Source organism: Globicephala melas, chromosome 20 (assembly GCF_963455315.2).
Source record: "Globicephala melas chromosome 20, mGloMel1.2, whole genome shotgun sequence".
Lineage (NCBI taxonomy): Eukaryota > Metazoa > Chordata > Mammalia > Artiodactyla > Delphinidae > Globicephala > Globicephala melas.
Window position 1 is genome coordinate 5,308,745 of NC_083333.1, and position 23,282 is coordinate 5,332,026.

The window sequence follows — 23,282 nt, forward strand, 5'->3', positions numbered from 1 at the left end:
TGTAATAATCCTTTGCATTTTTAAACAAAAACAACCAAAACGTATATCCTGTATGAGAAGGGAGGTGCGTTTTGATGTGTTTGTTACGACATGGGGTCTTAGAAGGTCCTGGGGTGGCGAGAGGAAGAGAATCTGGAGAAGAGTAGGGGACAAGATGCACGCAGAGGCCTGTCCTCACCTCCCAGCTGCTCTGAGAGCAAGTCCACAGCAGCCAAGGCCTGCACAGCCAGCCTTGCCCACAGCAGCAGGGCCTCTCTGGATTTCTGTATCCCAGGTTTAAACAAAGCCCTGAGGGATGCCCGCCCAGCAGGCTGAGCCACCAAAGCTCTGGGATCAGGGGGAACAAAAGCAGAGGGAAAGCAGAGTGCTGACAGGGCCGGAGGGCATCAGCCGCAGGGCTATAAAGAGCAGGGCCATAGAGGAAGTGGCACCAGATGGAGACCCAGACTGTGCAGCAGGAGCTGGGTGAGTAAGGCCTTGAGGGGTGCTCTGGTCCTTCCTTTCCTTCCCCTGCAGAAACATGCCCAGAAGGGGGACCCCGTCTTCCTGCCTTGTGGTCAGAGCCTCTGAAGATGGCTGGAGAAGACTGGGGTACTCTGGGGGAGGTAGTCTCCTCTTGCCACCCCAAGAGGAGTCACTTACATGACAATAACCACTGCCCTAGCAACCACGGCTGGGAGGGGGCATGGGGCCCCAAGAAATGACGGGCTCCAGGGGCATAGGGAGAAGGTAGGGGGGCAAGAGCTAGGAAGTGCTTGTTCAGAGGTTCAGAACGGAGAGTTACGTCACAGAGTTTATATGCATCAGTCCCTGGGCCAATACCAGCCAGAGGGAAAAGCTATGAATGGCTGTTCTGAGTTAAGAAAATTGACGTCCACCTGCCTGTCTTCTTTCTTCCCTCCCTCCTTGACCTCTGCCCCCTGTCCTTCCCTCCTTTACTCTTCCTACCATCTTTTTCTATCTACCTCAGCTCTATGAGCCTCCTCACCTGTAAAATGGGGACAATGATAGTGCTTCCCTCATAGGCTCATTGTGAAGATTAAATGTATTAATGCATGTAAAGCATGTAGGACAGGGCCTGGCATAGGGTGGGCCACTGTTCAGTGTTAGCTATTATGATCATCCTCTTTTCTTCCTCACTTTCCTTCGGTAAGTCTTTCAATGCCGCCCGTCCCCCTCCTTAAACACGCACCACCCCAACGTGGGCTCAGCATGGTGCTACACCAGTCACTCTGGAGACCCAGGCCCTGCCATGGAGATGTTCACCCAGGACATATTCAATAGGAAGACAGCTCAGTACTGTGATGAGCGCTGGAAATGAGGAAAGAAAGCAAGTCACCATAGGCTGGGGAAAGCAGCAAAGTCTCCGGAGGCAAGACCAAGGCTGGGTAGGTCTAGAAGGCAGAGAAGTAGGGAGGGAATGGTGCATGGCTGTGCACAGCTGGTCCGTTTGAGGGCTGTGAGAAGCCAGGTGACAGTGGTAATATGAAGCGTCTGGACTGGATGGCTGCCAAGGGGTTTATACTGGGGTATGTAAGACTGAGGCGATGCTGCCACCAGCAGCGGGTGCCTGGAGGCAGGCAAGAGGACGAGAGCCACGTTTATCAAGTGGTCATGGCATCTGTTCAATGCTCTACCTGCGTTATTGCTTCTAATCCTTACAATAACTCTGCGCATAGAAGTTTTACCGATGGAAAACAACTGAGGCTCGGCTAGTGAGAGGCAGAGCCAGCGTCCCAACCAAAGTCTGTTTACTGGACTTCAAGCCTCCTTTACTTCCGCCTGTGCTCCTCTTCCCTCACCCCAGAGACCATGTCATTGGTGTGTGTTCTGTCTTCCAGAATCCCTTCCAACCACCAAGATGGCTCAAACTAACCCCATGCCGGGGTCTGTGGGGCCATGGAAGGTAAGCCCATCGCTATCACAGGGAAAATTGAGGACTCCATCAGGGCAGGGGGTATAATACCACCTCAGAGCAGGCCTCAGAGCTGTGCTTTTCCATGGGACAGTGACCGACCAATAAAACACCAGCTTGTAGGGGAAGGGTTCACCCAAAATCCAGATGCTGTCTCAGGAAGGTTCTTCTCAGGGTGCCCCATTCGGACAGAAGAAGGATGACCCCGGAAGCCCATGATGGGTGGGAAACGATACCTAGTTTTCTAGGTCAATTTTCCTCCACACCGCTAAAATCATCTTAAAATAGAGCAGCCCAAGTGAATTATGACATGGAAAAACTGAGGGCCCAGAAATGAGGACAGATTTGCCACCAGATCCCAAATAAATGGTTGGACTATGGTCTCCTGACTCCCAACGTGAGGTTGGTTGTAACCACTGCCTGAAGTGGGCTGGTCCTCAGCCACTGTTTCCCTCAACACCCCTACCTTCCTCACTGGGTCAACTCTTGAGTCCTGTTCACAGCTTTGGGAGTTGTCCTCTAGCCAGGTTCAAGAGCCAAGTTCTAGTTCAAGGTATGAAAGGGGTTTATCACAACTCTCCCTTTACTCTTTAGGTTTCTATAGCAGGTGTGGCTGGAGAAGCTAAGAAATAATTCACAGGGAGGCCCTGGGTCTCCCAGATTCATGGCTTCTGGCCACACTTATGCAGGAAGCATGGTGGAGTAAGAGTCCACAAATCATTGGTACGCCCACTAGGTCGGCTATCACCCCCGGAGGACAATTCCTGTCAGAAACCAATCCCCACGCCTCATCCTGGCTGGGCATGTAAACACCGCCAACCAGTGCTATTAGTTCAAACCCCTTCTTAACCCAGTCTACACTAGAAGAGACCTCATCAGGCCTCCTGGGCTGCAGCTAGTGATGGAAAACATAGTTTCAGACACAGGTTAAGATGCTGGCCTGGGCCTCTGTTCTTCCTGATGTACCACTTTCTAGCTCTGTTTTCCCATTTTAATCCCATTTCAGATAACCATCTATGACCAGGAGAACTTCCAGGGCAAGAGAATGGAGTTCACCAGCTCCTGCCCAAATGTCTCTGAGCGCAGTTTTGACAACGTCCGGTCTCTCAAGGTGGAATGTGGCGCGTGAGTATAGACCTCAGCAGAACATCAGGCCCCTTATTTCTGGTCCCTTCAGACATGTGGCCATAAAGGTGGAGATCAGGGAAGAAAGATGTTCCCCCAAACTCTAATCATTTCTGGGAGAGCAGCCTCCATACTTAAGTAATCTCAAAAAAACCCCAAAAGTCACTACATACGTAATTTAGTAACTCAAAGCTGGAAGGAACATGAGGTTCTTAGTGCCTTGGTATTAGATTTGGGGGGGATTAAAGAAATATATACCATGGGGTGGGGCAGTGATGGTATCAGTTCTGTGCTTCTGGAGCCCAGAGGCTTCTGCCTGGGATTCCCTCAGAATAGCCACAAGCCCCTTGAGTTTTTCTTTCCTACAGAAAAGAGAGAGGAAAATATCAAGCTACAGCTTCACAGCTAACTCCCCTCCATGTCCCAGAGCAGACACTGTTAGCTAATTTCTCTTTGTAAAAAGGAACTCAACTCCAGAGAGTAATTGTAGTTCCTAGCTAGTCTTTCAGGAGTTTCTTGGTGGTGGTTAATCTCCTTGGCAAGGAAGACCCTCTCTTGTCTTCTTACTCTTGGCAAGTTAGTTGAGGCCTTGATCATCAGCCTGAAAACACAAAGGCAAGGACTCTACTTTGGCCTAGGCAGAACTGGCCGTGCATGTAGATAGGTTTCCACAAGTTACTCACCCCCAAAATTGAGCTCTTCAACCCTTAAAGTAAAATTCTTTAAGGTGTCATCAGTAACTGAGACCTGGTTGTGAAAAATCAATCTGAGGTGTTTTAGTAAATAAGGTATAGGTATATATAGGCATGCAGAAGAACCCACAAAGTGACAAGGAAACAAGAGACTAGTCATTCATCAGCTGCCTGTTCATCCCTTTGCTTCCTTAGAAAGAAGTCAATAGGTTTGGCTGGAGCCAAAGCAATAGTCAGTCACTAGATCCTGAACCTGGAGCTCCAAGTAGAGAATAAGGTAACTTGGAAAGGAAATATAATTTTAGACTGACTTTGTCAATACTCATTACTCAGGCCAGTGAAGTACACCTCTTCAGTGGATAACCCCAAACAAATATATTTACAAACCCACATAGTGCAGCTGCCATTCTCCACCTCTCATGATAAAAGTATTACTTTGTATGGCTTTAATTGGATATTTTACCCCACTGTTAACATCTAAAACAAAAGATGCCTTCTCCATGAGGCCATGTAAGCTCTGAACACCATGAACAAACACCATTACTTGTCTTTGGCAGCTGGATTGGTTATGAGCATACCAGCTTCTGCGGGCAACAGTTTGTCCTGGAGAGAGGAGAGTACCCTCGCTGGGATGCCTGGAGCGGGAGTAATGCCTACCACATTGAGCGCCTCATGTCCTTCCGCCCCATCTGTTCAGCTGTGAGTCCCTGAAATTTTCATTTCTGTGCATGTGGGGGATGGATAAGAGAGGGTGCATATGGACTGACACTTATGTTATTTCCCATCAGTTATGCTGAAATGTGGCAGGAAGGAAAAAAGTATAAAAAGAAAAACACTGCTCCCTTAGTTTCTAAGTTTACCATTTGATTTTTTCCTCTCCTAGATGGTATTTTTATTAAGCTAAAAGTAAGGGCTTCTTATAGGTGTCAGGAAGCGGGTACTCAGGAGCCCAGATCTTCAGAAGTGCAATAGGATAATTAGTGAGAGCACTTACCATGTAATAAAAGTAAATCCTGGGCCAGTTAAATTTCAATCTGTGTATCATTTTACCTAGAAACAGGGTAATGCTGAAGTAACCCTTTAGTACAGTGCAATGACTGAAGAAGTAGGCAAGAGCTCCAGCACCTCTTATCTTTGATTCCTAACTCTTGTTTCTAACACTAAGCAATATTCAATTATGCATCAGAATGGGATGCTTTTAGTCTTTTGGAGAATTCAAGCAGAAGCAGGATGACCTTGAGGGATGTGTTGAAAAATGATCCCTACATTGGGAGTAAGGCTAGGCTAAAACCTTTTCAAATGTTCATCTATATCATGTGATTTTCTCATGATTTTAGCTGTTAATTATCTCATCTTAAAGTCCTACCAAAATTCAAGTAGTGGAAATGGTAAACTAAACTGTTCTAGAACTAAAAGGTATTTAGTATTTCCCTATCTGGATGTGTTTTCATCTCACTTTAACTCCGATTTTTTTCCTCTAATGTATTGATATAATGTACACATAGTGAAATGCACAAATCCTAAGTGTATATTCTTATGAGTTATGAAAAACATGTATACCCACATAACCAACACCCTAACCAGATAGAGAACAATTCCATTGCCCCATAAAATTACCTGGTGCCCCTTTCCAATCAATTGCTCCTTTCCACTTGCTATCACTAAGGCTAGTTTTGCCTGCTTTTGAACTTCATAAAGGTTAGTCTCTGCCTTCTTAATGCCTGTGTAGTCTTCATATCCCCTACTGGACATTTACATTGTTTCCAATGCCATGCACACACACAAACACTTAGGCACACATGGACTTACTTTTCCTATCAATTTGTGGGATCTTTTCCACATTACAATTAATCCTTTGGTTGGCTATGTGTTTCAAATATTTTTCCTGCTGTCATAATTTTCCTTCATTGGTCTTTCGTTGTTCCAAAGTATATCAGTTATTTGTACATCTTAAATGTTATGGTATTGGGACTTCCCTGGTGGCGCAGTGGTTAAGAATCCGCCTGCCAATGCAGGGGACATGGGTTCGAGCCCTGGTCCAGGAAGATGCCACATGCCACGGAGCAACTAAGCCCGTGCGCCACAACTGATGAGCCTGCGCTCTACAGCCCGCAAGCCACAACTACTAAGCCCACGTGCCACACTACTGAAGCCCGTGTGCCTAGAGCCTGTGCTCCACAAGAGAAGCCACCGCAATGAGAAGCCCGCGCGCCGCAACTAGAGAAAGCCCGCGCGCAGCAACGAAGACCCAACGCAGCCAAAAAGAAAGATCTTAAAAATCTTAAATGTTATGGTATTAAATTGGATTAAACAGGATAACCCAATTTTTAAAATTTTTTTTTGCGGTACGCGGGCCTCTCACTGTTGTGGCCTCTGCCGTTGCGGAGCACAGGCTCCGGACGCGCAGGCTCAGCGGCCATGGCTCACAGGCCCAGCCACTCCGCGGCATGTAGGATCTTCCTGGACTGGGGCACGAACCTGTGTCACCTGCATTGGCAGGCGGACGCTCAACCACTGCGCCACCAGGGAAGCCCAGGATTACCCAATTTTTAAAATCTCTGTATTGCCTGAAATATTTTTACAATTAATGATCATGTACTTCCTCCTGTAAACCAGGAGAGTTTTGAGTTTGATAAATGTGGTAAAGAATTACAATGACAGCCTTAACACCGGTACTAAACTTAAAAAAAAAATTTCTGCATTATAGAATCATAAGGAGTCTAAGATTACCATCTTTGAGAAAGAAAACTTTATTGGACGACAATGGGAAATCTGTGATGACTACCCCTCCTTGCAAGCCATGGGTTGGTTCAACAACGAAGTTGGTTCCATGAAGATACAATGTGGAGCGTAAGTGCATCTCAGTTTTTCCTCCCCCAGACATTCCTGTATGGAAGGATTTATGTTGACTACTCTCATACCTTTTTTCATAATCAAGGTTAATTTTCAGCTGGTTGTAGGTATCTGCTCACAAATGGTGCCTGGCGTATTTAGGATGGCTCTTGTTTTCTAAGCCTAAAAGCCTTCCATATCATTGTGTCGAGGAAAGAGGCTCAGGTTTGGGGGTCTTGACCAGGTTCCTAACTAGTTCTAATAATCCAATCTGCTTTGGCTTTCCTAGCTGGGTTTGCTACCAGTATCCTGGATACCGTGGCTATCAGTATATCTTGGAATGTGACCATCATGGAGGAGACTATAAACACTGGAGAGAGTGGGGTTCTCATGCCCAGACTTCCCAGATTCAATCAATTCGCCGTATCCAACAGTAGTGGATTAGAAGCTCCAAGTAACAATTCCCCAAGCACGAGTCCTTGCTAAGCAATCTAGAATGAATTTTATGTTCTGCTCAGATACTGCTTCCAAATGTTAGCTGCTGAAATCCACAATAAATGTCATTAAAAAAAACCCAACAACTTTGTAGACTGAATTAACTACCATGCTTTATAGAAATCACATTTACATGTCTGAGAATCTTAAAAGACAAGCTTCAGTAAAACCCCAAGTTCCCTTTTGTGTCCTTGCAAGTCACTTACCTGGCCAAGGACAATGATTCCCTATTTCAAAGAACATGAAAGCATATAACCCAAATGCATCAGTCTATATAGTGACACACACTTTTAGTAAATGTTTTTTCATCTTTTCTAACCCCCACTCTAATGTTGATGTTAGCACTGTTTTTTTTTTCACTTGTGACAAATCAATGCTAAACAAACTTAGGAAGTTTCTCAAATATGCATTGCCATATTGCTTAACTGCTTAGCTCAATTTCAGTTTCTTATTTCAACTGGAAGAACATAAGGCTCAATGTCATGACAAAAGGCAGGATAGCTGCTCTCACAACCGATTTTTCCATACATATGGCAATTCTTAAGTACCTTAATAACCTGTATGATTAGAAAAAAACCCATGACCTATGACCATGCTATATTTAAGACAAATTATTTGTACATTTGACACTTTGAAAAAAATATTATCAATGTCATGATCTTAACTTAGTTTTCAGTAGTTTTTTTGAATTAAAGCACACAAAAGATGATAACACAAACACCTCAGAAACTTTAAAATTTTTTATTCAACAATGTACACTTATTGTCTCTTAATTTGATCTACAAATTTCTCAAGTTTTTTTTCCTGATAAAATAAGTAAATCTGGGTATGGATGTAGAGTGTTTGTAATTTGTATTTTTAAAACACTGAACATGAAGTAAGACACCAATAAAGGAAGATCATCATGAAACTGACACTTCCTCAGAATCCATGACATCAGAAACAGCTATGGCAAATACCTAAGCATTTAGCAAAAGGGTAAATTTCTGGCCACTGTTCTTGTATCTAGAAAAGACCTATCATTCTGGACTGGTCAAAACAAACACTGAAAAAACATTTTTTAAATTGGGAGATGGAAGGAAAAAAATCCTCTAACATAATTGTAGCCCATTAATTGTCCTTTCCCCCAGATTAAGAGGTAACTCAGCTCCTAAGTGCTGATGCACACAAGACACAGAAATTACTTTGCTCCTCCAATAATGTTCTAAGACTGAACATGTGAACCACTGACAGATGCTGAGGAGTAGTCATAGCCATCAAAGATGATGCTATACTCCTGCATTCATGCCTTTTAAGGCCATGCATTATGGGCCACCTTTCACATCTTGATTAGTAGACTTAGATTTTAACTGTCACTTTCAGTGAAGGTATAGAAGGGTTTTGCTGTGTTTTCAAAGACAACAACATACATTAAGAGCACACTTGATGATAGAGAAGTAATATTCTTCTATACATAGGAAAAAGCTATAAAACAGAAATATTTCTTTTATATCTAGGAGCAAGGGGAAAATACCATTAGTATTATCTCTACTTAAACATATTAGCCTCTTCTACAAAGGTCCGGAAGAGAATATAAAACAATCTTTTAGAAGATGATTTGACAAAACCTGGCCAGTACATCTACACAACCTTTAAGTACACATACATGTGAAGTAAAGCTATTTAGTACATGCAGACTGCAGCAATTAAACCAAATCAGCTCAGTTTCTAACTTGTTCTAATCAGCTTGGGCAGTTTTAAAAAGATACACATCATCTTTAACCTGTGCTTTGATCTTTAAAGAATTGAATGATTCTTATCTCAAGTCAGTCATTCATTCAGTAAACCAAATTTATGCTAAAGCAAAGGTAAAAAGGCTATCCTACCTTTAAACCAGGTTTAGAGGTTTAATATAGAATTGTCACAGAACTCCATGTGGCAAAGGTCCTTCCTTCACTTCAGTTTCAATTACTTCCCATTTCTATTTGATCAAATCAACAAAAATTTCATTGAAGAGTATCCAACAGTTTGGAAAGCTGATAAAACTGCCCTGTTTCAAAAAAAAGCCCTTTAGCAGACATGAGTCAAGCTCTCATTTTAAACCTATGTTATTAAAATAGGTGCCAATTTTCCTCTCTTCTAGTTCCACTGATGAGCTAGCCCAGAACTCTAACTTTGAGCCATGTTTCTAAACATGGTAAAGCTAAGAGCAGCAAAGTAATAAGGATAGGTCACTTTTGGTAATGACACACAAATTAAACTTTCAAGACATGTGCATAGCTTTATTCATCTACTTAGATCTAACCTTTTCATGGAGCTTCGGCAAAATTCGAGTGTGCAAAATGCATTTCTAAAACGTAATGCAAGCAAAGCTTTTCACATTTACACTGGCAGGAAATACAGAGAAACTAACAAGTCACAGTAGGGAGAGTTCAGATCTTTTTTTTTCTTTTTTTTAATGACAGAATTGCACAGTTCATTATTTTGAGACAATTGTTGCAGACATAAATATTTAAAATTTTCTAAGCAAGGTGCTTTAACAATAAAAAATTTTAAAGTTGGAAAGAGCCAATAACTTGGATCATAGCTCACATAGAATTCCAAATGAAAGTGGACTCCATTATCTCCCTAGATTTTGCAAACAATGCTTTTTATAACACTAAAGGAAACAGCAAGCTGAAACTTCTTTCAAAGCACACAAGAAATGGTGTCATCACATTACTTGAAGAAGGTGCTGAGCGGGGAGGGAAAGAAAGTGAAGAATCCTTTTACTATTTCCCACTACAGAACAGCCACTAACAGACTAAGAACTGAAAAAAAAAAAAAAAAAGGAAAAGATACAACCAAAAAAGTAAATCAAATCACTTCCCAGTTTATAAAATAGTTCCAGTTTGTGACGAGATCTGTAACTTTAAACAGAGAGCACCAGTTGGGTGATAGAATGAGCATTTCATACTGCATAAAAATTAGTGAGGTGGTAAGAACCATCAACTATCTCAGGCATTGTAACATGGCCTTTCCAATTTTTTTTTTTAATATACATGCAAGGCACATTGATATAAAAATAGATCTCTGGCCAACAAATATATTAAATAAGCAAATTAAAATTTTGGCTTTGCAATATTGGCAACATCAAAATATAATCAGATAGCTTTGGACCACATCTCTCTCTCATATTCTTCCACCCCATTTGGTGTTTTTCCTCCATCATATTGGGTTCAATCTCCTTCAAGTTTGAGTACGTGCTTGAGAAACGACTTTTCCTCTTGTAAAGTAGCATAAGTTTATCTTTCCTAAGTAAAAGTACGCTAGAGAAGAATAGCTGGTTTTGATTGATTTGATTAAACTAAATCGGATTGGCTTGGGGCAACATTATTTCTCCTCTGTATACAAACAAAAATAAGCTCCCAGTATATATAGTAGACAATTGTTTTCTTTCTAAAAGATCAGCAACAAACCAATGATACTTCCTTTAAGCCATTCTTCCCAACTCCTCTTTTTGAGGCAGAGGGAATAACAGAAGCAAAATTAAGATTTAAAAGATTTTCAGTAGAAGACATTTTAAGGCCAAAACGTGTAATACTAACAGAATTTGTATTTTCCTAAGTTAATGTCCTTCATAGGCCAATACCATAAATAATTTGTACTGATTCCCTCCCAAAGAGAATTTTTAAATTCATTCACTTTTGTTAGTGGCTGTGCTACAGGAAAGGTATCAAAGCAACCTATAAAGGTATGGTATATAGTAATGTAAAAAGTGCATCACATTCTTGATTTTTCAGTTTCTCATAGCAGCAGCAGGATTAATCCAAGACAGAAAATAGTTGTATTCTCATCCTAAAAATGCAACAATACCTAATGAAATGTATTCAGTATCATGAAAGGATCCTCCTCCACGGAGGATAAAGGAAACAAACAGGGGTAAACTAAAAGCATTCATTCATATTTACATATTAAACCACTTTTGTTAACACCAAATCTTTACACCTAGCAAAAGAAATATTTAAGAATAAAGCAGACATTACTAAAGCAGTATCCATTTTTGGAGCCTTTGTTTAGCACCTGAGGAGAAAAGGATTTATGGAAAGCTCTGCAATTTACCTCAAGTTGGTTTTGTTGGTCTACAGAGTAAAATTTTGATATGCAATCAAAGTGAAACTGAATTGGAAAATGTCTGTAACTATTTTAATAAGGCTGCAGAAAAGGGATACTGCAGTACTATAAAATGGCTTTAGAACTCTGGACATAAACAAAACCTTACGGATAAATAGGGAAGTCTGAATCAGCAAACCCACTTGTGAGGATGGCTGTTCCATAGGTTTCTAGCACATAACTGCTATTTGACACTCCCAGTAATGCAAAAGCAATATACCATTCATGCTTCACTGAGTGTTTTTATCGTGTAGACAACTTAAAACTCTATTTATTCGTAAGACCCTTCTTGAGTAGCAAAATGGTGTGAAATTTAGTTTAAAACTCGGTAAATTTTGAGTGAAGTGAAATTTTGCTTTTCAGTGAAGCCAATGATTCATCATTCTTTAAACCAACCCAGGGTGGTCCTGGTTCTCACACATCTGAACAGACTGATGTATATTTAAAAAGAAACATTTTAAGATACTTAAAGCAGAAGCCCATCTTTCTCAAAATAAAAGAATCCTGGTGCTCTGTCAATTAATTACATTAATGAAAATAACATCAATATTAAGAACTAATGATAACCTAATGCATCTCTGCAAACATAAAGCAGTTATTATTCTTTTAGTCTTATCCTCTGCCCCTCCCCTTTAAACAAATATCAACATTTTTTGGGGAAAAAAGCTGAGTAAATTCTACGCTTTCTTTTAAAAATTCAACAGTAAAATTATGGGTAGGACCATTAAAAGACACTGCCTGATCAGAATCTACAACTGGTGCAGCATTAACAGACCTGATCATAATATGTATTTGTCCCACTATAGTGTCTGTTTTACACAGTTAGCACAGGTATACAAGAGGGATCATGTGTTATTTGAGGATATGGCTCAGTGGCATAACTATTCTCATAATCCTTGGAAAGTGTAGACTTTTAATCTATTTCTAGAACTTGAGGAAGAAAGCCTTGAAAGAATGACTTCCTCCTTATTCAAAGTCCTCTTCTAAATTTCCTTGACTGTGGCCATTTGGTACATGACATACAATTTCACTAAAAAAGTTTACAGCAAAAAATAAACCATTAGATGCCTCCAACTGGGTTAGCAACAAGCCTAACAACCAAGTACGGAACTACCACTGCTATGTAATGTTTTGTGAAAGAAACACATTTTGTACTGTGGACAACACTCATTGAGGTTTGTCATATTTTCCCTAGAAACGGTTATTTGAAAAAACAATGCAGCACTTTTTTTCCTTTATAAAGTTTTTGCAGATTCTGTGATGATTAGGGTAAGCAGATGATTAAGGAAAACAGCAAAATTCTAAACCTCTCCAGCCATTTAAGGAAAAACAAACTGCCATTAACAAATTCCTAGTTATTGTCTATCCACTCCTAGAAAGTAGAGGAGGAGGAAGGGCTGACTACAGATGCTGTAAATACATTGTATGTGAAAGCTCATTATTACTGAAGTCAGAGGGAAGGCTATGGAATTAACTTCAGTTCAGCAAAGTGGGGTGAATGAAGAGAAAGATAAATACACCCTGTCTTTTGTGGGGAAGGGGAATTATTCAAGACATCTACAAGAGAGTGGTATGTGACACAGACACCTACAATCAAGACAGATTTAAAAAGAAATCTTCACCCTTAATTAGTATCTTCATAGCTATTAAAAAAATAGGTCATGATTTCATTCTTAGTGCCATTTTTCAAATACTACCCTTTTAAGGATTAAAACCACCTGACTTTATTCTGTGTAATGAAAACAAATGGCACAAAATAAATACAAGTTCATTCTCTGAATACTAATATAATGTCTTACACACATTCATTTACTAATTTTTAATATCTCCCTCTCTCTCACACACACAAGCACTCAACAAACACACACACAGACACACACCTTTTCAGTCTTTATAATGGAGGGATGTTAAAAATCCCCTCTAGACTGTATTTGGTTTATGCTACAGTACTAATACTCTGAGTTGAAGAAAAATTCTTTATACCGAACAATAACACATCAATGTTATTTAAATGTGCTAAATTAATCACAGCTGAAGCTTACACAAAATAATCAGAAAACATCAACTCTTAAGATTTTTCTTTTTTTAATAAGTGCTCTGTAAGGAATTGTGTGAGGACCTAAGAAAGATTGCGACAAGTAGAGTTAAGTGTTACCAAACAGCACAAAGGAGACATGTCTCAAAAGTCCTGCTTGTACCTAGGCAAGTAAGTCCATTAACCCAATGCCCCCAAAATACTGACAGTTAATTATGGGGCACTAGGGTTCCAGAAGGTTAAGAGACATCCCTAACTCTATACCTCTAACCATATAATCAAGGAAATTTCAGTGGGGAAATCAAAGTGAAATGTTGCATTGTTTCATTTAGAAGTGAGACTCAAAAACCTTTGGACAGACACAGAGATGGGGTACATTCTCTTTTTGGCTTCTCTAAACATGGAGGCCTGAGGGATGTGGAAGGGAAGTAGAAAAGCAATGACAACTTTCAAAAGGTATTTTCAAGTAAGTGTTGCTTCTAAATTAAAAATTCAGATGCGGGCTTTTTTTTTTTTTTCCTTTTAAAATATATATTCATTCAACCTCTGTATATCACAAACCCAGAAAGTTTCTTGTGAGTTGTGACACAGAAGAGCTTTCAAATTCCAGGTAAGCAAAATGGATGTTTAAAAAAAGGAGGGTGACAAGGGGAGAGGGAGAGAATCTGGCCCTAAGGCGACAAGTGGTTACACAAGGCAATTGAACACACAGCAGAACTTTAAAACCTGTAAAACAAACTGGAGCCTTTTTTTTTTCCTTTAATCAACCTTGTATCTTTTTTTTTAAGCTTTTGAAAATTTTTATTTAAAAAAAACACAAAAACACAGACTTCTTTCACTTCAGTATGTGGTATGATGCATTTTCCAGTTTGTTCAATGCTTTAAAGCTCAAGGATGCCTCTGCTTTCAATTGTACATGGGCCTGAAGCATCCTAGCTTTTGGCAAGCAGGCAGGAGACTCAACAAAAATCAAAATAGAACAAGGCAGACTAAATGCAGGGCACATCTGTAAACATATTATACATTTGAAAATTACAATATCTGTAAAAGTGATACAGTTTACAGGGGAAATGAAACTATCTGGAACTGGCCTACCACAAGTTTCTGAACCTGGACTGATACAATAAGTTATTATATATATATATTATGTATAAAAGTTTTGTTTACATCAAGTGGAATTGGCAATCCATGCTTATACTTTTAAAATCTAAGCAGGGCAGAAATCCAGACTATAAAGATATTTTCTCTACTCTATGCTGAGTCCAACAGCTTCTTTCACAAACTACTTGTTAAAAGCCTCAAATAATCAACAAAACAAGAAAACTCATCCATACTACAGTCGCTCAAAACTGGACATTTCTTAAGCAAAAGGGTTGAGCAAAAGTAGTTACTTTCTCCCCAAATACCCCTGGGGATCCAGTCTACTTTTATTAGAAGACTACATCTCTCTATATAAATGCCCTGCTATTTTAACCTGTATTTGACATACATGGATATACTAATTTCTATGTGTGTGTGACGCAATGCTATGTCAGGCCAGAGAACTTGTTTTTACGCCACTAACACCACCCAATCTTAAATTGGACCCTTAGTTTCTGCACACACAAAAAAATTTATTTTAGCATGCTATATACAAGCTGCAGTGCAACAGGATGGTAATGTGATGATAAGACAGGGCTAATGCTCTTCTCTGCCCAAAAGAAAATTTCCAGAATTTCACATTATTTTCTTTAAAAAACCCATTTGCTCTAGTATTAAAATATATTTATTAAGATATAATCAGAAGCTAATAAGCTCAGAAGTATAGTCTGAATGGAAACACACCTTCTATAGGCAGGGTTTATTACCTCCTCACTGGCTAAAAACTTGAAGTTTCATAGTTTTCATGGACTTTTTTCTTCCCCCTTTAGATTATTTCTGAGAAATTAAAAGAGAATTTACAGAAAGGTACAGAAGCTTCTCTTCAGATGTTTGATGAAAAACAAGAAAAACAGCACATTTAGTGTTAGTGACAGAGAGCAAGTCCGGAGCACCTACAGTTGAAAAGCAGAATATATTTTTGCTCCCACTTACACAATTACATTAAAATATGGGCACAGGAGTATTTTTCCATATTAAATATCTAAAGCCAATTGTTTGTTCTGTAACTTTTCTTTAAATGACACTCATGGATTCTTTACTTATTAAAGTCCAATATGTAACCAAAGCCAAGTGAACTATGTACCACCAACTATTCCAGAACTGTAGAACTTCAATGCCCTCCCCTATCCCCACCCCACAAAAAAATAAAAGGAAAGAAAGAAAATATTTCCCCAACACCCCACAGAGGTTGCTTAACTCCTGGCAAGACATGCAAATCATATTCTCTAAAAAAATACACCCCTGCAAACTTCAAGGCATTTTATCCAGCATTCTCGCAGGGCTCATAGTATAACCAAAAGATCAAGGGAGGAGTGGGGAAAAATGTTGAATCATTCTGGGTTCCCCGTGATTAGTGTATCACTTTAGTCACAGAACAAGATACAGAGATCTTTTAAGTGGATTTGCCTTTCCAGTGGGTCATTTGTTGCCCAAGTTGATGACAGCAGGAACTTTAGAACCACGCTTGTTTATAAGTCCATATTCATTAATCACTTGCATTCACACTTAAAAACGAAAACTAACAAAAGAAAAAAGAAAAAAAACTATTCAGTACCAGAGATTAAATAACCATGTGTAGTCTCTTGAAATAAATTTGATTCCTTAAGAAGTCTAATTACTTTCAGGTGCCTTTTTTTAAATAACTATATATATATATGTGTATATATATATATTTGTATATATTATCCTGTGATTCTACTTATGGTTCCTCTGCTGCGTTGAAGATCTAGGAGCATAAAAGCCTTGTGTCCCCCATGAACGGTGGCTCTAATGCTGCAGAAAGGTTACAAATAGGCAGTCTGGTCCTTCATTGATCTGGACTATCCATGGCTTCATTGTAAGTGATTATCCTTTTGGGATCTGGAGGGAAGTTTAAAAAATAAACACATAAATAAAAACGAAGTCTGAAATCCCCAAATGCCCATGTTCAAAAAACAAATCCCAAATAACCATCATCATGTAAACTCCTTTTATGAAAACACAATTTAAAGGCCATTTCCTCTTTGTATCAACACATGTGTGATTCACTTTTTCTCAAATAAATCCGCCTCAATGGATTCCCAGCATAAAGGTCCTCGAGCCAGTGAGGGGCCTCAACGCCTACAGGTTAAGAGGGTTGAGTTCAATTAACCAGGACAATGTGCTTCTCCTGATTATAAAAGTAGCACATTTGAAAAAAGCAGACAAAGGTTAAGTCATCAATAATCCAATACTAAAGTAAACACTTAGATTTATTTTCTTTTGTTCTTCTCAGCAAAATGAAGTCAAAATTTATTTAAGAAATGTGGATTGTCTATTAAGGAACTGTTCAAGAAACACCTAGCACCAAAAATTTCAGGTTAAATTAAAGCAAAACTACCAGTTCCGTCCTAATTATTACTTATTTCTTCCCTCTAATTTCCCATAGCACCACCAGACTTTATTCTCAGCAACAGCAAAAACCTGTGGATATCCTAGGTTGAAGTATAAAACAGTCAGAATGTGTCTGGGCAAAGACTCCAGTGTTATTTTAAATTCCCATTATTTATCTGTATGCCCCCCTCTTCTGGAGAGCAATGTTTTTATTACATACTATGTCTATCTACCCTAAGAACTTTTTGAAGTACACATGCTTTAATGAAAATAAAACTTGTCAACCTAATAGAAAAGTATAAAGGCCTGAAAATAATATCGAAGAATTCAAGCTCACCTGAGGCTAAGAATCAATCTAACTTAGTCCAGAAACAATATCCTTTCTAGAACTCCAAGGGACATCCATTAGCAGCTTGCCAGGAAGGCAACGCTCAATTCTTAATAGTTAATAACCATTTTAGAGTAAAAAACAGGTAGGTCTACTTCTGCAGGGTATATTTTCTAGTCTATGTTTTAAATGTGTGTTTGAATAAGGAGGTACACAGAAAGCAATTCAAAATAATTTAAGAGCTTGCTAGTTATTTTCAGGTCATGGCTGTGTTAGACAAAAAAGACCTGGCCTAAGAATAAGAGAGAGGATGGAAGAAGAAGCAATGCTGGAAAATCGGGGAATCTTACTTTCTAGTCCGGACACTTTCTAGTTTATATAGTAACCCCTCTGTGCCTCAGTTTCCTAATTTGTAGTAAGAAAACAGAATTTCTAATGCCTTCAAGTTCTGAAATTCTAGGACTTTCACATTCATCTGAAATTCACTTATTTTAACTAGCAAGGTGCATGGCAAGTGGGATCCAGCCCTGTAGGTGGGCTTACAGGGCTCTGAAAGCCAAAATCTATTATTAGTGACTGACTCTCCAAACCAATACTCACTTTATTTCAGGTATCCCACAACTAACATATTTTATTGTATTTGGAAACAAAGCACTCAATAATTAAGATAAGCAATTTTCAGTTTTTTGAAAATTCCAAATTATCCAGATGTGGATTATCCAGTCCCTCTGCCCTCCTGCTACTCACATCTTGTTTACGGGAGTGAAGGAAGCTAATCTGCTATTCTGTAGATTTCTAACCTTCTTTGCAGAGAATATACAGCCCAAATAAGGTTTTTAAAACAGCTAATATTTTTATGAACTATGAATTTCAGTTCTTAGGCTACCCTTTGTCTATCACACAAATACAGATAAAGACTGGCCATAAGGACATTTTAGGTAACCTAACCATTCTTACCTTGCTTCTGCAAATTCCAAACAGATTCCATTTCTGCAAAGAAGGAAAAAAAGGATTACTTTTATACACCAAGTTTTGTAGAGCAAAGTTTAAAGCTATGCTTTTCACTTTAAACCTAAAAAACCTAGACGGATTATTGCTGGGCTGGAGGTAGGGCTGGGTTCTATGAAACCCAGATAAAATATTCATATTTTCCTTTAATTCTTGAGCGTGTCATTGAGATGGCCTTAAATGTTGATTACAGAAAATCAATTATTACCTGAAATCAAATTGCCAAGAGAACAATCTGTCTGCACAAACAGTAAAGATATGCACATGCATGCTACAGATAAAATGTTTTTTTGTAATAGCTCATTGTTATTAAAAAACACCAAGTATTTTTTGTCAACCCATCATCCTTCAACAAGGTGCCGACGTCTTTTGAATGAAGCAGTCATCAAATTTAATTAAGCTTGACACTTAAAATGCCTTATTAAAATTTTACTTAACTCTGTGTTATAGGTAAGTAGTTCTCTCCTACAAACCCAACCTACTCTTCTTAACCCATAAGGTCAAAATGTCAATCCATACCTATTTATTAATAACACACAACGCTTATCTGTTCCAATTCCATTCAAATGTGATCATTTACCATGTGCCTATTTTAGTATCTTAGAATAAGGGAAGTAGGTACATGACCAAACTGTACTGACATACAGAGAGAGGGCAAGAAAAACTCTACCTGGAAGCATAAGAAAAAGCTTCACAGAAGGGATATTTGAAGCCTTGAGGAATAAGACAGTAGACGACTATTACACCACAAGAACCTAAGAACTGTTCCTTGAAAGGAGATTAATGTAAACAAAAACTACTTAGTAATGGGAATGACCTATAACTAACACTGAGAATAAGTGCTCTTCCACGGCCCTATAACTACCATTTTGAAAAGACAAAAAGGTGATTTTTATTCTGTATAACTGGACTGTCTGTAATTGTATTCTATAATTTATCAGCAACCAATTATAGTTAAGGAAAAATAAAACTGGAGCTCATTAAGATCAGATACATCTGAACATGGGTTATAGTTAAGGTACAATATAATAGCTCCCCAGGACTAAAGGAAGTAAGTGTCATCTAGATCTAAAATTATTACTTTTTGTTTTATGTGAATGGATGGGGTCAGGGAATGGTAGAATCACATTCTCCCTGCCCCCACCCCATCAAACTCACTTCTAAAAAACCTGCTAAGATTTTTTGAAAATTTGTCAAAATTGGATGTTTGGAGTAATGGGTTAATTATTCAAAATGATCAAAGAATTACCCAGATAAAATCCCATTCAAGGTATCACAGCAATTCCCTGACTAAACAAAGACTGGGAATAATGCACTGGTTGCCACTTGGTCCAAGAGCTTAGATGGATGCTATGGCCTTTAAATTGCTGAGCAGATGCCCATCTAAAGATTGCCAGGAAAATTCCCATCTCCTAGGAGGTCTAAGGAGAGAGAATTGCAACCAGTCTAATCTGGGAAAAAAAAGAAGATATATCAGGAAAGGAATTCTAGTCATGGCACTCATGTATCTATCACTTCAATATAATTTCTAATCCCACTAGTTTCAGGCAATTAGGAGTAGCTGCAATAGTCATTAGAGCTGTTATCTACAAACTTCTGGATCTCAGAATGGCTTACTTTAAGAAGTCCGAAGATAAGCCTTCCTTTGGTTGACCTCACTACAGAAAAAATTAATCCAACCACCTTTCCCCCTTTTAAAGTACAGAAATCTCCCATTTTGCAACAGATAAATTCCTGAGTTGTGTATACACAGATTACTTGATGCTCATTATTTAAAGTCTGCTTAATGCAAAGATACATCTATATTTAGTTGTATGTTGAGAAAAGAAAAGAATAGAACTTTTCATTGTTATAGCCCGCCTATGCTATAACATTTTCCTTTCTCTTCCCAGCCGAAAACCTCAACCTGCCGCTGCCCCACCCTGTTTTGGGGGGGGGGGCGGGAGAAGGGCACTACATTCAAGAGTCACAGTAGCAGCATACTATTGTACTTCTAAAGCTGAGTAAACATACACATTTAGAATAAAGACAAAAGTAACTATTTGCAAACATCCCATTTCTTTAGTGGATTGAAGACATTTCCTTAGCTTCAACTAGGACATTCAGTTTTACATTCTACTCTAATAATTTTAAATTATTTCTGGCAAGAAAATTTTATTACCCTCATATATGGGCTCTGGAGTAGTGAATTTGACTGACTCCTGAGGAGGGAAAAGGGATGCTGACTTAGCTAAAAAATTAGTCATGGGCCAGCCTAGCTTCCAGCCAGGAAATCAGCATTATCTGCAGTGTTGTACTGAGAAATGAATGCAATTCCCCTTCCTGCTATTTAATATCAATTACTTCTATAACTAGTAGCAACTTGATCTCCTTGACTAGAATTTAATGTTTCCATGAAACTCCAAGTTAAGATGAAAAAGAAGGGGAAATAAATCAAATATTGTTTGCAGGATTATATGCCATGCTTCAACCACTCTAAAAAGACTAACAAGAAGCTAGTGACAGAGAATACATGGGAAAGAACTGAATGACATTTTGCCCTCTTTCAGGTTACAAAAGTCTGGATTCAGACATTAAATATGAAATGAGTTTCTGTTTAACTTTATAACAAGAGAAGCTGAACAAGTATAAAGAAGCCTACAGAAGGCACCTTCAACTATACAGAATCATAACATAGCATAACATTAATCTTTTTACTTTTAACACTGCCCTCTTCTACACACATGCACTCACACACACACACGTCTAACTTCCCAGTTCTTTTAAAACAGGAATCACATCATCCAATTATGTAAACGGTTATTGAGAAACAGCCACAGGGCCAAACTTGGTAGGCAATTTTGTCATGATTCTATCATTTAAACTACCACCACCCAAATTTGAAATTTTACTGTATCAAAATTTTAAAAATTCAAATATTTAGTAATGCCACTCAAATGAATAAAATGTAACATTCAATTTTCTAAAGCAGACTACCTTCTATGTAGTTCCCTATCTCAAGGCTTCCTGTAGTAAATGCCCAATTACCTACAAGTTCTTAATTCCAAGTGGATTAAAAAGCACTACTTAGGGGATAGGGATATAGATACAAAAACAGAAGGAAATGCTCTGCCTCTGTGAGCTTAGTAGAGTAGGTAGGTAGCTTTTCTAGGTAGAAGAAACATCAGCACAAACAAAGCTTGATGGTATTTTAAACAAGGTGTGCTAATTTAAAGCCGTCAGCCAACTGGGTTCTACATACCACTTGTTTTTGCAAATAAAGTTTTACTGGAACAGAGCCACGCCCACCGCTTTTGTGTACAAGGCTGAACCAATAACAACAGAGACTGGCTCACAAAGCCTAAAATATTTACTATCTGGTCCTTTATAAAACAAGTTTCCTGACCCAGGCTTTAGCAGTCACAGGTAATTTAGTAAGTCACTAAGAGGAAAAGATTTAGACAACAACACTATTCAGGGAACAAAGCTGAAAGTCATCAAGAAGGAAAGATTTAGACAAAGAAAAATGCCTTTTTGCTATTTTGGGGGAAGAGCACAAAGCATTCATAAAGAAAAGTTTGTTATTTAATTACATCGGTGAAGGGAACCTACTGAAGAAATATGAGGTTATTAACTAAATATTAGGAATGATTCCTCAAGGCAGCTGAAGAGAATGGATGAAATGACAATACAGAAAAAGAGCCCAGTAAATGTTACTGCAGAAGTAAAGAATTTAGGACAGTTGTATTAGAGATAGAAAAGAATGGGGATGTTAGAGAGGATCCATATAAACCTAACGATAAGGGCTGTATTTGTATTGTATGTTAATTCCCTGAGAGGGAAGGCAAGAAAGAAAGAGCAGGTTTTAGGAAAAAAATGAATTCAGTTTTACAAACACAGAATTGGTGTGATGTTGAATTGAATATACGTGGTCTGAACTCAGCATAAAAGCAGCTGAAGAAGTCTTAAGCTTAATTCACAGCAACAGAATTAAATGAGATTACCCAGGAGTTCAAAAGCATGAAAAGGGGACTGAAGGAGCACCAACATTTGAGAAAAAGAGAATGATACCAGGAAGGTTATATCAAACATACAGGAAGTAGGAAGAGTGGGTAGAGTTAAGGAAATGGAAACTAGAGAATTCAGGGAGGGAGTGTTCAACTACTGCAACTCTTACCCAAGGTTAAGACATTTGTAACTTTCTAGTTACCTATCCCCTTTTCTCTAGCCCAGTGCCACTGCCCTGGTTCAAGCAGTGGTATCCTATGCACATTTCTGAAATTGTCTTTTAACTGCTCTCTTATGCAGTTAACTGAGCCTCACTTTCTATTTTCTACACCATGGTTATAATTCTCTTCCTTTAAAAATATAAATCTGAAAGTGACCACACTGCTCAAAACATTTCAATGGATTCCCACTTGCCTACATGGAGACTGGTTCTGTGTATGTCTCATATAAAATTTATTTGTAGGGCGTCCTTGGTGACGCAGTGGTTCAGACTCTGCCTGCCAATGCAGGGGACGCAGGTTCAAGCCCTGGTCCGGGAAGATCCCACATGCCACGGAGCAACTAAGCCCATGTGCCACAACTACTGACCCCGCGCTATAGAGCCCGCGAGCCACAACTACTGAAGCCTGCACCTAGAGCTAGTGCTCCGCAACAAGAGAAGCCACTGTAATGAGAAGCCCGCGCACTGCGACAAAGAGAAGCCCCTGCTCTCTGCAACTAGAGAAAGCCCGCACGCAGCAACAAAGACCCAAAGCAGCCAAAAATAAGAAATGAAATAAATAAATTTCTAGCATTTGACACAGTGGCTGATACATTAATAAATTCAATGACTAAGTTAAAGATTTAACTTGCACCATTCACCTTCCTTGAAACAAACTGAGTAACTGGCAATCTTCAAACACTATTTCACTTCCACCTAAAATATTCTGACTCTCCTTCTACAAATAAATAAGCCAACGTTCACTTCTTTTTTGAATCCTGACTACCCTCATCCCCTGACCCCACCCATTCACCTTAGCAGTTTCTCTATATTCTAAATGCATTTTTCTATAGAGGAATGACACTAGTAATTTCTTTCCATATGTTTCCCCATCAGACTGAGTTCCTTAATAACATGAACCCTCTCTTTTCATCTGCTTATCACCACACACAGTGCTTGACATAGTAAATAAATATTGATTTGAACGGAATACTACTCATACATCCGTCAAGGAAGTAATAATATAGAAAAGTAGTTTTAGG

The 23,282-nt window shown here is 38.9% G+C and overlaps 2 protein-coding genes across 2 annotated transcripts in view; one reads left to right on the top strand and one right to left on the bottom strand.

The window, feature by feature from the left end:
* The first annotated feature begins 434 nt into the window (after window positions 1-434).
* CRYBA1 (crystallin beta A1) lies at window positions 435-7,001 on the top strand. Its single transcript, XM_030861101.2, has 6 exons — window positions 435-465; window positions 1,842-1,906; window positions 2,922-3,040; window positions 4,290-4,431; window positions 6,440-6,582; window positions 6,854-7,001. The coding sequence occupies exons 1-6, from the start codon at window positions 435-437 to the stop codon at window positions 6,999-7,001; spliced, it is 648 nt and encodes a 215-aa protein (XP_030716961.1).
* Window positions 7,002-7,785: 784 nt separating this feature from the next.
* The window catches only part of NUFIP2 (nuclear FMR1 interacting protein 2), a 28,879-nt gene continuing 13,382 nt past the window's right edge, over window positions 7,786-23,282 (bottom strand). The window contains exons 3-4 of the mRNA XM_030861962.2: window positions 18,003-18,035; window positions 7,786-16,225 (exon numbers count right to left, since the gene is read on the bottom strand). Of these exons, the coding sequence (XP_030717822.1) occupies window positions 16,173-16,225; window positions 18,003-18,035 (86 nt within the window). The 3' untranslated portion in view covers window positions 7,786-16,172. The remainder of the gene's footprint in view (window positions 16,226-18,002; window positions 18,036-23,282) is intronic.